The sequence below is a fragment of the Tyto alba genome, unplaced genomic scaffold, assembly GCF_018691265.1.
Source record: "Tyto alba isolate M040663 unplaced genomic scaffold, T.alba_DEE_v4.0 Super-Scaffold_7, whole genome shotgun sequence".
NCBI classification, from domain to species: Eukaryota; Metazoa; Chordata; class Aves; order Strigiformes; family Tytonidae; genus Tyto; species Tyto alba.
Genome location: NW_024881328.1, coordinates 39786214 through 39798480, shown reverse-complemented (window position 1 = coordinate 39798480; position 12267 = coordinate 39786214). Strand labels below are relative to the sequence as shown.

The window sequence follows — 12267 nt, the reverse complement described above, 5'->3', positions numbered from 1 at the left end:
GACATAATAAAATATATAAAAATCATGTAAAAAACAAAATCAGGGACTTACCTGAGCAAGAATTCATTTCAGTTTCTCATTTTATTTTGATGTCAATTCAGCTCAGGAATTTACTTTTTTAAACCTTAAAAGTTTTTGTACGATGAAGAAATCCCTTCCACTGTGACAAAGTCTTACTTCCAGAATTTCGCATTTATCAGTCACTTGATCTTTAAAAGTTTGAGAAAACATCACTATCCTGGCTCCTTTCTCTCATTCAGGATTGTCAGCAACATTCTGGACTTAGATTCAAAAGGCTGCCACAGTACTCAGCCACCCACAGCACCGCAGATTTTAAGCCTGGAAGAGGTCAACTGGAGCATCCAACTGGATTTTCCAAATCATATTGTGTCTTCCCCATTTCGAGCCTCAAATTTCCACTAAAGACAAGGCATAGCTAAAGTCAAGAGCAGACTTCACAGCTGTTGGCTGCTTCTGTGTTGGCCAACAGAAGTTCAGCAGTGATTTTGTGCTGCTCAGCTTTATGCAGCTGTAAGAGACCTTGGTTTTAGAGACAGGTGCTTAGAGCTTTCTGGAGACCAAGCATTCATAAATGTGTTATTGCTGTCTCGCACAACCCCCCCAGTCACTCAGGGAGCCTCAAAATCACTGCACCTCCACAGCCTGCTCCAATGTGCCACAGAATTCCCCTAAAAGCTTCTTGTTCAAGCCCACCTGGAATTGCTATTCCCTCCCCAACCCATTCAACCACTCTCCGAGTCCTCACATCCATCCTCAATATATTTTGCTAATTTCTTCTGCACCCTCTCTCCACAAGGTTGTCTTTCTCATCTATCCATGCACAGATTTCCATGAGGGTAACAGCAGCTCCTTAAGCTTTGAGAGATACAACCTGGAGCTGCTTCTTTTCTTTCAGAACATAGATTGTTCATTTGGTCCAACACCTCATCTTTTTCTTGCAGCCCCTCACTGGCACCTTTTTCTAGGACAGCAAACATTAACTATCTTTATTTTCAAGATGCCTGATGCATTAATGTTATTTTTTTTTTTTCCTAATTACTGAGGAGACAATACCCACCTCCAGTTTTCCAATAGCAACAGAACTTAAAGAAAATCCATACAGTCCAAGATCACTGCTCTGGTAGTTTTTGGTATAATAAATAAACTGGTAAGAGTTTTGACTTCTTTCCTCAGTAATTGTGAGAGTTGAAACAGCAACAGAAAGAATGCAACCAATTCTGCTTCTGTCTCATGTGAACAGGACATTACAAAAGAGTTGACAATCTGACAATTTTCAGCGCAAGTTTTAAATAGCTTTAGGAACCTACAGTTTGTACTTCTTTTCAGTTCAGAAATTCATTGTATTCCATAGACTCAAACAATGTTTGCATGAAAAGGGCTACAAACATTTTAGAAGAGTTGACTTGATTAATATTTATGAATATATTAAGGACATTATGTATTATACCAGCACACATGTGGAGCAAGAATACAATATTTTACTGTTCACTGGGATTTTATCGGACATTAACAAACACCTCTGCTATGCTGCAGAGCTTGATTCTTTAGCCACCCAGGAAGGTTAGTAATAAAGATAAATAAATCTAGTACAAGTCATGAAATAACTTAGTGTAATTAGAGTGTGGTTCTTAAAGGTGCAGCATTAACATCCTCAGCAAATTCTGGAAGCTGGCAGAAGATGCAGATTTTTGTCTGTGATTCCAAACATTTAGGCCACACGTTATCCACAGGTACACTACACAGCTCTTCTCCAGCTATCCAGATTTTGAACAGGAAGCCCACGTGGATAACTGTGGCAGGAGTCATTCTGACTCTCTCACTCCTTCACGCATATAAAAGATACGTTGGAAAATATTCCTAAATTGTTCAAGAGTGACAGGAACTTACCACAGCTAATTCATCTGCAAAGTCCTATTCAGCCAGACCAAAGTAAAAATCATGTTTGTTTTTGAAGTTTGACCAGTTTTCACCCGAGCTTCAAAAAGGAAGCACTGTTCTCCCCTCTCCTTCCAGCTGCTGAACTCTGTAGATGATGGGATCTGTTTGAAATTTTACTTTTATTTAAAAAGCTTAAGGCAAAATTCTACTTTCAGATCTGCAGAGAGTGTCACAACAGAGGTGTTCTGCTCTCCTCACAGGCACAGAGCTGGTCTGCTCCCCTTCATCTATTGTCCTGGGAGCCACTACCATGCAGGGAGAACACATGGGGGACTAAGACCTTTTGTACAGACCAAAGAGTACTGGGTGCAATGTAAAAAAATTATACACCACTGGGCTGCAGAGCTTCAGCAAACCATGCACTCTCACCTCACTCTACTTAGCTCAGATGTGAAGGAGACGTGTTTTTAAGCAAAAATAATCACGGAATGAAGCACATTATCAATGAGGGGGGAAAATGAGATTCCTCCATCTCCTCCATCCAACAACTCTTCAGAAACTCAGTGGCCTTTGTCCCTAAGACACAATGGCATTATGATCCTTAACGATATTGTTGTACATCAGTACTGGGAAAGATTCACGTGACAATCCTCAACACCAATATGTATTAATCAGCAGGAAAGGTCCAGAGCTAGAAACACGTCTCTACCCTTTTATTGTATAGCAGTAAGTTCCTACTACCAACCCACATACTCTCACTGCTCTTGGAGAAGCTGTGTATATAGAAATGCAACAGCACCTTTTGCTTGAACATTACAGATCTACACAGCTACCAATGAGACTTGCAACCTTTCCCCTATTTACACAGTGGTGGCACAGAGACAACCATGAGAAAGACCCTTGTTCAAGTAATAGGACACTGTGAACATGTGAAAAAGGATTTCTGGAATTTTAAGTGTTTTGTATGTGCAGAAACACCAGTTAAGTTCACATCATGGCTCTAGATTTGTTTCTCCTCATATTGTTAGTACACTGTGAATTATTTTCATGCTATCCATAGGTGATTTGAAAGTGGACTTGTGTGTGAGTGGCTGTGCATGCATACACGTCCTGTGGCTACGGTATTTCTCACACCAGAGGTGGAGATTCTTCTAAATCTGATTTTATGGATGGAGAGAAGAAACAGAGGAGAAACGCTCTATCAAAAAGGAAAGAATGTCAAAGTGTGGGAGTTCTACCCAGATTTCTGGATCACAATTCAATAGCCCAATGCCACAAAAGTATTTTTCTTTTCAACTTCTGGATGAACATTATTTTAAATCTTTAAAACAGGAACAAAACTAGAGGCTATCTACAGTTGACTCCAGAAATATTCTATAAGAACTTTCCATTTTTATTTAATTGTTTTTACTTCCAGAACACCTGATACATAGAAGTCCCCGAATTAAAAGAAAAAAAATAAAGTTTGATTAAATGTATTCTGTCACATTATATATATTTTATCCAGTTACAGAAGACAAAATCTTAACAGCACTGCTTTTGAATCACTCCAGAGCATTCAGCAGGAGTCAATTTATACTGCAAGAGAATGATGATGTACCTCAACTCATTTTAATTTCAATAATTGAATGAGAAATAGGAAAGCTTACTGAAAGGACTGTATTCTGGTCAAAGACTAATGAGAAAATAGTTTTGAGCCTCTGAGTCAGCGGGTGTCATGGTAACAATGCATTATCGAAATCTGATTAGCATGCCCAGCAGCTTTATAAATGATAACACGCTCTTCTAATTGTCTTTTCCCTTCTTTCTCTGTGATGAGTTTTATATTCATAACAGGTAAGGGGTAAGGCAGTGTTCTGTTTATCTGCAAGTTAGACTTAGGATGTCCAGCATGTTCACAAACTCTGTGCAATAGAAAAATTTTTCTACCATCTTAAAATAAGAAGCTGAGCTTTCCATTTCTCTCCTCCTATATTGTATGCAATTATTTAAGTTAAATATTATTCTTTTACTTTTAATGTATAAAATTATTTCTAAGGATATACACACGAAAAAGAGAACATGGAGACACAAGCATCTTAAGAAAAAGCCTGTTTCACAGGAGAAAGAGATGCATGAGAAGGGTGAGTGCATGTTTAATTCACCTCAGAAAGCGTGACTCCATGTTCCTGAGGTTTTGAGAAGAGGGAGGGGATTTCCTTATGTTCAGAAGATTGTGTGTGTTTGCTAACCCATTACAATACCAGAAATCAGGAAGAACCACAAGTTAAACAGGATACTTTTCCTTCTCATGAAGGAAAGAGCTAGTATTGCTTCATAAAATAAATACAATGAAAATACAAGGTTGGAGGTTTAAAAATGCTCTTTTTTGTAAGTGAATCTCAGGTGAGTTGCCTGGCAGACCTTTATTATAATAACAGTAAAGAACTATTACAACTGCAGCCTCACAAATCTGATGCAAAATCATTTTAACATATAGAGGCTCAGTGTTAACAAATGGATATTTTTTTTTTTTCTGAGAGTAAAACGGCATTCTATTTTTCAACAGAATGACCAAGAAATCTACTTTATGTTTGGCCTATTCTCATGACCCCTGTAACCTAAATATTTATTTCTCATTTTCAGTGTTCACTTTTATTTATTAATTCAGCTTCAAATCTGTATAAAGGAGGAATGCTCATGTTCTTATTCTCTAGGTAAACTCCAATACTCTTAATCATATGACAAATAATGCCTAATATAAGAAATCAACTTTTCTGTATTTTATTAATAATGGAATCGTGTTTGTTATAGTGCATGAACACGGAGAAAATGAATATAGCGAGACCTAAAAAGCTTATTACTCCTTGTTACGTGCACTGGCACATGGACAAAGTTTAAGATGTACAAAATACTAAAAGCAATCAATCTTAAGTCAACACACTGAAAGCCAGAGGAACATTTATCTACATGTTTGGAAATTCAGCAGAGAGCGCAGGGTTACACTGAGAATAGAAAGTCATCAAAGCAGGCCAGTGAACAAAGAAAGAGCAAACAAGTACTCCCCAGAAGGGATTAGTGGGAGTTCAGGGGACTGTTTGCACTAACCTTGGATGGAAGCAGCAGCCTGAGAGCCGATCAGTGTGACCTTCACCTGCCATGATGATGTTCCCATCAGGTAAAGCCCACATTTTCCAGAGGTGGTCATCACTGCCAGTGACTACAACATCTTTCTGGGGATGTAAAGCCAAGCTACAACAGAAAAGAAAGGCAGATTACATTCTGTATCAATTCCATTCTATGTGAAATACACAGCAGTGAGATTCATTTAACTCAGGGCAACAGCTACATAGGACTTTGATTCTGGAGGGACTGAACAACTAGTGATCTAGTGATGCTCCCTGTGCTCTTACGAATTTAAAATACATGCTATGTAGGTGAGCTTCTGCTGCTACTGAAGAAAACAACAAAACATGACCAACCTTTGTGAAACCAGAATTGTTTTCACACTGTCCTGAAGTTCCAGTTGATTAAAACAATCAAATATGTCTTAAAATACTCTGTTAGATTATGTTCTTACAAACATGCAACAGGGTAATGGATGAACAAGCCACATGAACGTGAATCACTTTTTCACGCACCCAAAATAACTTCAAAAGCATTGGCTTGTCAGTCTGCTGCTGATGGCCAAAGGGAAAAGGACAAAAGGACTCTGCTTTTTTGTTTTGTTTTGTTTTCTCCTTCATTGTGCCCACAGGTCTAAAGTCTCCCACCACTGAGAAATAACCCAAATGATAATTACAGTCCAGGAGCTACAGTCTTTGCCATCACTTTAGCACCTATTCGCTGGGACTAGGTCAGAAAATCCATTTCAATTCTATACTCAAAGTGTGTTACATGTTTTCATTTTTTATTATATAGCACACTGGGATGTAATGGAAATCATACACTTATCACACCCCTATACTGAAAACTCAGTTTATTTTTGATTTGGCAACTGCAGTGCAGCTTAAAATGGATCCAGGGAAGAAAATAAATCTGTTGGAAAGATAACAAGTAGTGTATTTCATATGGATTTGGTTATTTGATTTAAATTATTGTAATGCTTTACTATTTCTTGAACATCAAAGAGTATCTAGGAGTTGACTTAAGTCCCAAGAGTAGATTATTTAAATACATTAAATCTGGAGTTCCGAATCACAACGCAACAATGGGGAGCGGAATCACAACCTGTGTGTGCACCTATTTCAGTTGCACATCAGAGCTGACAATTTGCAGAGAAAAATACTTGTTAAAACCAAATGAGAGTAGAGAGAGACGATGCTACGCAGCCAAATGGGAAGAAAAAAGAGGTCCTAGAAGGCATGCTATTATAAAAATCTCTGTTTTAATACTACCTTTCTCCTGCACTAAAATTATTTAATAACATTCCTAAAGCAGAACCACAGCTTCTACTATATTGGGAAAAATAATAGCCTCCATCAAATCTATGCTAAAAACATATTTATGTCAACTAGATTTTCATCAGAAAACACATCTCCTTGCAGTTTAAGGCACAGTCTAGGAAGATTTCTAAAGATTCATCAGTTGAATTCATCTGCTCAACCAAGGAGCCTGGGTTTTACTCATTCTCTAGTTTCTTAGAGAAAAAAAAAAAAAAGTTTTCTATCTTTGCCTAAAGAAGAGAAACTTTCTTTGCATTTATAGGAAGAAAAGAGGAGGGAATGATGCTATTTAAATTCTCCAGAGATGTACAGAAAGCAACTGTATCACTTAGATCGGCCACAACAGATATCTAGAAGAGCAAGGAGGGAATAGAGATAAAAGGAGAGAATTAAAGGCTGAAAGAAGGCACACCAGTGGCTTGCAAATTACAGGATGAGAACTGTCCCAGAATCCCTCTACTATCGGAGACCTCTGACATGCCAGAAATCCCATTGCTGTTTTCTGCAGCATGCATAAGCACGTAGCATTGTTATTCTGGGGACTGCTAAAAAGGAGACCAGCTTCACAGAAAAATGAGCGGGCTAATAACTATTAAGACAAATCCATCAGGGTTGCACACAGAGTCTTCTCTCAGCCTCTAAAACAGCAGACCTTCCTCACTGGCACACACCTGGCCGTGCACCGCACGGGAGCAAAACCAGTGCAGGAGTATCTTTTACTTGCTAGCAACAAGCTCCTCAGCTCTTCTGGACACAGCAAGGGAATGGCAAGGGAAAAAGAAACAGAAGTGGATTCAGGAAGACTAGGGAGGGAGACGAGAATGCCTGTTGCAAAACCCTCGACAGCACGTGCAGGAAGCTTAAACACCGATCCAGGCCTGTCTATGATGCAGTTAAAAGACTGGATTCTTCTCTTTTGGGAACAACTTTATTATTGTGTTATTTAGAGAAAACAAACAAGAAAACAGTGTCATATGGATGCAGTCTACATTTTACTTTTCATCTCTTTCAGCTATTTCAGATACCCTCCAGTTCTTCCCTCCAGGTATTTCTGCTATCAGCCGCGTGCATGCCTGTTGTGAAGACTTTCCATCAGTTATCTATTACATTCTTCCTAAATATCTGCCTTCTCAGTTCCCAAGATGTGTTACACAATCTAACTTAAATCGCCTGCAGTCCACCGTTCGCTCAGAGAGAAGTTAATCTACTGGCTCCCTCCAGATCCCGACTCACTTTCTGAGCAGCCCCTGCCCACGGGCTTGGATGCGAGCTGTGCCATCATTCACCCTGCCTCACCTCCCAGGAACGCTCTTCCTGTTCTTGATCCTCCCAACACACTTCCAGTCCAATTGCTGAAATGTCCAAACTGCTTCAGTGACTAGATGATCCTAACGAGCTTTGAGACAATCCATAAAGTGAATTTCATAGGGAAGAAAAGATCTTGCCGTCAGTATGAAGCCTGCTAGCTTATTTTTCACAAGCTTTTAATTGCAGAGCTCTTGTATAATGTTGCTGCTGTCCAATGTTTTTTTTTTTTTTTTTTTTTTTCTCCATGCCATTTTTACAGGCACACAGTGAACACTATTTAATTAACAGCAAATTTGTGACATAACCACTGTTGAGCTGCTTCTGAGAAAGGGGAGACCATTCATCCAAAAGGCGTTCTATATGCAACATTAATTAGGCACCCTTGTCTTCATTTCTGGCAATCCAGCATTGTATAGATTTTTGCTTCATCTCTGTTCACAGGGTCTAATTATTTCCAGCACAGAAGACTTTGGGTAGATTGGAATGGAAATCAATAATGGAACATGTGTGATAGGAACATTAGTTTTCTCCTCCTCCTCCTTTGGGATAGAAGTGGGATCAGAGGAGACTCAGCCAAGAAAAAAAAAAGAAAAACAACACCCACAAAAAAAACTCTCAGAGATCTGCTGCTGTTGAGTATATAAATACCCATGTTTACACAACTCATTCTGGCATTGTAAGACATTCTCATCTCTTCAGCACTTGCCATGGTAGATATATAGTGCTCCCAGTAATTTGCTTTCAAAACAATCATTGATTATTTTAATTTATTTTGACTGAAGCATAAATAAAAATATGTTATCTTCAGATGCAAAATACTCTCTATTTCAGCATGTACTACATTTGATCATTTCACACATATAAAATCAACCTTCAGGTTAAAAAGTGTTAAATCCAAAGCTGTCTGCGTAACCTTAACTGTGTGCTTGTTTTAATACAAACACTAACTACATTGCACTGAGGCAAGGGAGATTTCAGTTAGATGAGAAGGAAAAATTTCTGGCAATAAGGTTTCTGAAAGATTGGAACCGATAGCCATCTGACATCGTTAGCCTGTGTTTAAAGCTTTCTGCACACCTATCACGTAGTACCTAGGTAGATTACTTCCATCGTGGTTAGCAGAAGAGACTGGTTGGTGTCTCGAGGTTCCCTGAAGTCCTAATGTAGCAATGTTCCTGCTGAGCCCCGGTTCGTTCAAGGGACAAAACACAGTGCTCGTATGTGAAGAGCAATTATAAAACAAAGAAAGCATCATCTCACACCTCTGCTAAGGCATAACAGCAGTTAAACGCAGTTGCACAGGGGCAGGGAAGTAAGGTTTACAAAAACCCCTAAAATTTTGAAATCATTTTAGTGGCTAAAGTATCTCACAAAATCACCACATATTCAGCCTTTTTTACTAGCGCCCCAGAGATCTCAGGAGATAGCAGGAATAGGAGTTGTCCAGAAATAAAAATCTAACCTAAAGAATCTAAAAATTAGGCACCCTGAGAATGAAGAATGCAAAATTAATGTGACTTATCCAGCCTCACCCAACTGATCCACGGCAGAAACAAGGACAAAATCCAGTTTTCTGTGATTGCACATATAGAAGTTACACATAAAAGTATGTTCTCAATATAGACAGCATTTAGCTGCCAAATTCTAATACAGCATTGTACTGAATATCACTTGCGATATGTAATTTTTAGAACTTCATGATTTGATCAAATTTATTTGCATTCTCAGATACTGGCAAAGACGACTGTTGTTAATGCCAGTAGCTGCTTTCAAAACAGTAAGCTCTTCTGCTGCACTTCTTGCTCCAAAATATGAGAGCAGCAGAGTTCCTCCAAGATTAAAAAAAAAAAAAAAACCCAAAACTAAAACAAACATATAAACATTGCAGCTAACGTTTTCTTACACAAAAATTCAGCCTTACTCACAATACCAAGCACAAGAAACTCTGGTCCTAGTACTTACATTTGGGTGAAGTCATAAACTGCTGAAAACCTCAGTTTTATAATGGAAACTGTTGGGAAATTGCCGGTATTTCTTTCTCTACCATCAAGCACTCTAGGCGTATCAGAATGGAAGAACAGTGTGGACTTTGAAGGCAAGGACACAACACGCACTGAACTCTAGAGGATGGCTACTGATTATGACCTCAAACAAGAACAATAAAGTATGTGCCTAAATACAAGGACATCAACAGCCCTACTGAAATCAGTGATATTGTTCACACGCATATACTTAATTATATTGCTGGACTGCGCCCTGAAAACTGAAAAGAATTTGTAAAAGCCGAAATAGTGCTCCAGTCCCAATTTTGCTGGTCACCAGCCAGTCACGCCGAGACCCAAGACAGGTTAACCAAACCATCAGGAACAGTTTCTGTAGCGATGGGTGGGCAGATTGCATGACCTGGTCACATTTTTTGACCTCCTGTATTCACAACAGCTTTTGAGGCAATACCCCCCCCCACCAGCCAGTGAAGTCTCACATGCGGCTGCTCCCTGTGGAGAACTGGCACTGCTTCCTCTCCTCTGCGGCCGCACTCCGAGGATCTAACTATAATCAAGGTAAATCTCTAAAATTATGATAGGTAAAGAGGTAGAAGACCGCACAAAAAAATTCAGGTCAATAGAAAGGCTGATTATTACCTCACAGTTGACTGAAAGGCGACAGCTGGCAGTCATGAAAATCCCTTCACTTCACGAGCAGAAAGGGAGCAACAGGAAAACATGGAGTTCATTCCTTTGTTTGCAACACCTTTTGGCATATCTCTTACTCTCCTCATCTACGTAATGGCGGTGCAGTGGGGATGAGAATGAGAAAAAAAACAAAAGCAAACAGCAATATTTTGTACAGGGCATAACCGGGGAGGTGCTCTGCAGTGTCAGCTTCTGGGAGGAAAAGCTGTGGCTGCCCCGTGCCAGGCACAGCCGGCTCCCACCGGCTCCGCTGTGGACCCACCACAGGATATGGTGGAGCCCATCGCTGACACTGGTGTCGCCTCTGGGAAAACATTAAAGAAAGGGCAGAAAACGTTGGATGGGGAGAGGAGGAGAGAATAGGAGCTCCGTGGTGCTAGAGCAGGTTATCGCCTGCAGACAGCCCATGTGGGAGCAGATTTTCCTGACAGGAATTGTGGGCCATGGAGAGCCTACACTGGAGTCGACTTTCCCTGAAGAACTGCAGCTGTGGAGAAACCCCACACCAGAGCAGGAAGGAGCAACAGAGAGAAACTGCTCCATCCTGGCCTTTCCCCCCTGCCCCTCATGGAAGGGTCAAGGGGTCTGCAGCAAAGGAGTGAAGGAGAGTTGGGGCGGAAGGAAAGGTGCTGCTTTCATGTTTGTCTTTGTTTCTTACTACTGGAATCTATTTTAATGGGCAAGAAATTAAATAAATTTTCCTTAAGTTGAGTCTATTTTGCCCGCGACAATAATTGGTCTTTATCTCGGAGCCATGCGCTTTTTCAGGCAATTTTCTCCTGCCCTGCTGAGGAGGGATAGTGAGAGAGCGGCTGGGTGGGTGTTTGGCCCTCAGCCAAGATTAACCCACCAATAAATTAAAACCAAACACCACAAAAGCATAATCAATGATTTTGCCCACTACAACTTATCCTATTATATATTCTTTGAACAACATGTCTCTAATATAGTTATTTCTACCACCTTTTTATCTTGGCTTGAGTTATCCAGTCTCACCAGCCAGAATACTTCAGCAATAATTATAACCCTGACATTTAATTCATGGTTTTATTATGCAAAGGTAGCATAACTGAAAAGCTTTGCATTCCTGTTTGAGGTCTTAAAATTTATCTTTTCCTGACAAAATGGAAGAGGGAAAAATGCTTTCAAAAGAGAAAGTAAGAGCTAAAACAAACAAAAAAAGGATAAAGCAAAAAAACACAAAAAGAACGTAAGCAGGGAGAAATACCCATAGCACAAAGCTAATATCTTTTGTTTCATTTGTGTAAATGCCTGTCTGGAAGTCAGTGATAGATCACGCCCACAGCGATGCTTAAAAAAAATCTCTATCCTGTCTAGTGACGTTCCTGGCTGCTTCCCAAGCTCCTATGACTCAGGATTTGTGAGGGAGAAAACTTCCTGGGATCTCAACATACCTAAAGTTAACCTTCTAGACTGACCAGCAGATCTTTGTTCACCTTAGAAAGTAATTAGAAAATAGTCTTCCAGAAACTTAAACCTCTATCTCTAAAAGGCCAAAAGACTTAATAACTTACAGTGCTAGCTTATGTACTTACTCTATTCACCATGCACACAAAATCTTCAATTTTAGCTGTATAGCAGGAGCAAACATAGTTATTCTTGTGAATAAGCAAAATAAATTCATGCACTTTCTAACTTGCCCAGACCAGCTCTCCTCTCAACAAAAAGCAACTTTCAGAAATTGAATGCTCCATACCACATACAATGCCTCTACAAATAATTATACTAAACACATCGTTATAACTCACAGGTACAGACGTAGTTGTAGTGATAAATTAATAAAGTCCATTTTGTGATGCTTTGTCTTTGATCACTTTCTGTTTATCCACTCTGTGTGCAATTATCACAACGCATTCATTTGTATTAGCTCTGTGTTGTAACACACTTAGGTTTTACCACCTTAGATCTGGTTATGTACATGC

At 39.5% G+C, this 12267-nt stretch overlaps 1 protein-coding gene across 5 annotated transcripts in view; it reads right to left on the bottom strand.

Annotated features, from left to right (window-relative positions):
• The window catches only part of SPAG16 (sperm associated antigen 16), a 421290-nt gene that overhangs the window by 204991 nt on the left and 204032 nt on the right, over positions 1-12267 (bottom strand). For all 5 annotated transcript variants that reach the window (XM_033010723.2, XM_042783833.1, XM_042783830.1 and 2 more), the window contains exon 11: positions 4987-5130. In XM_033010723.2, the coding sequence (XP_032866614.2) occupies positions 4987-5130 (144 nt within the window). The remainder of the gene's footprint in view (positions 1-4986; positions 5131-12267) is intronic.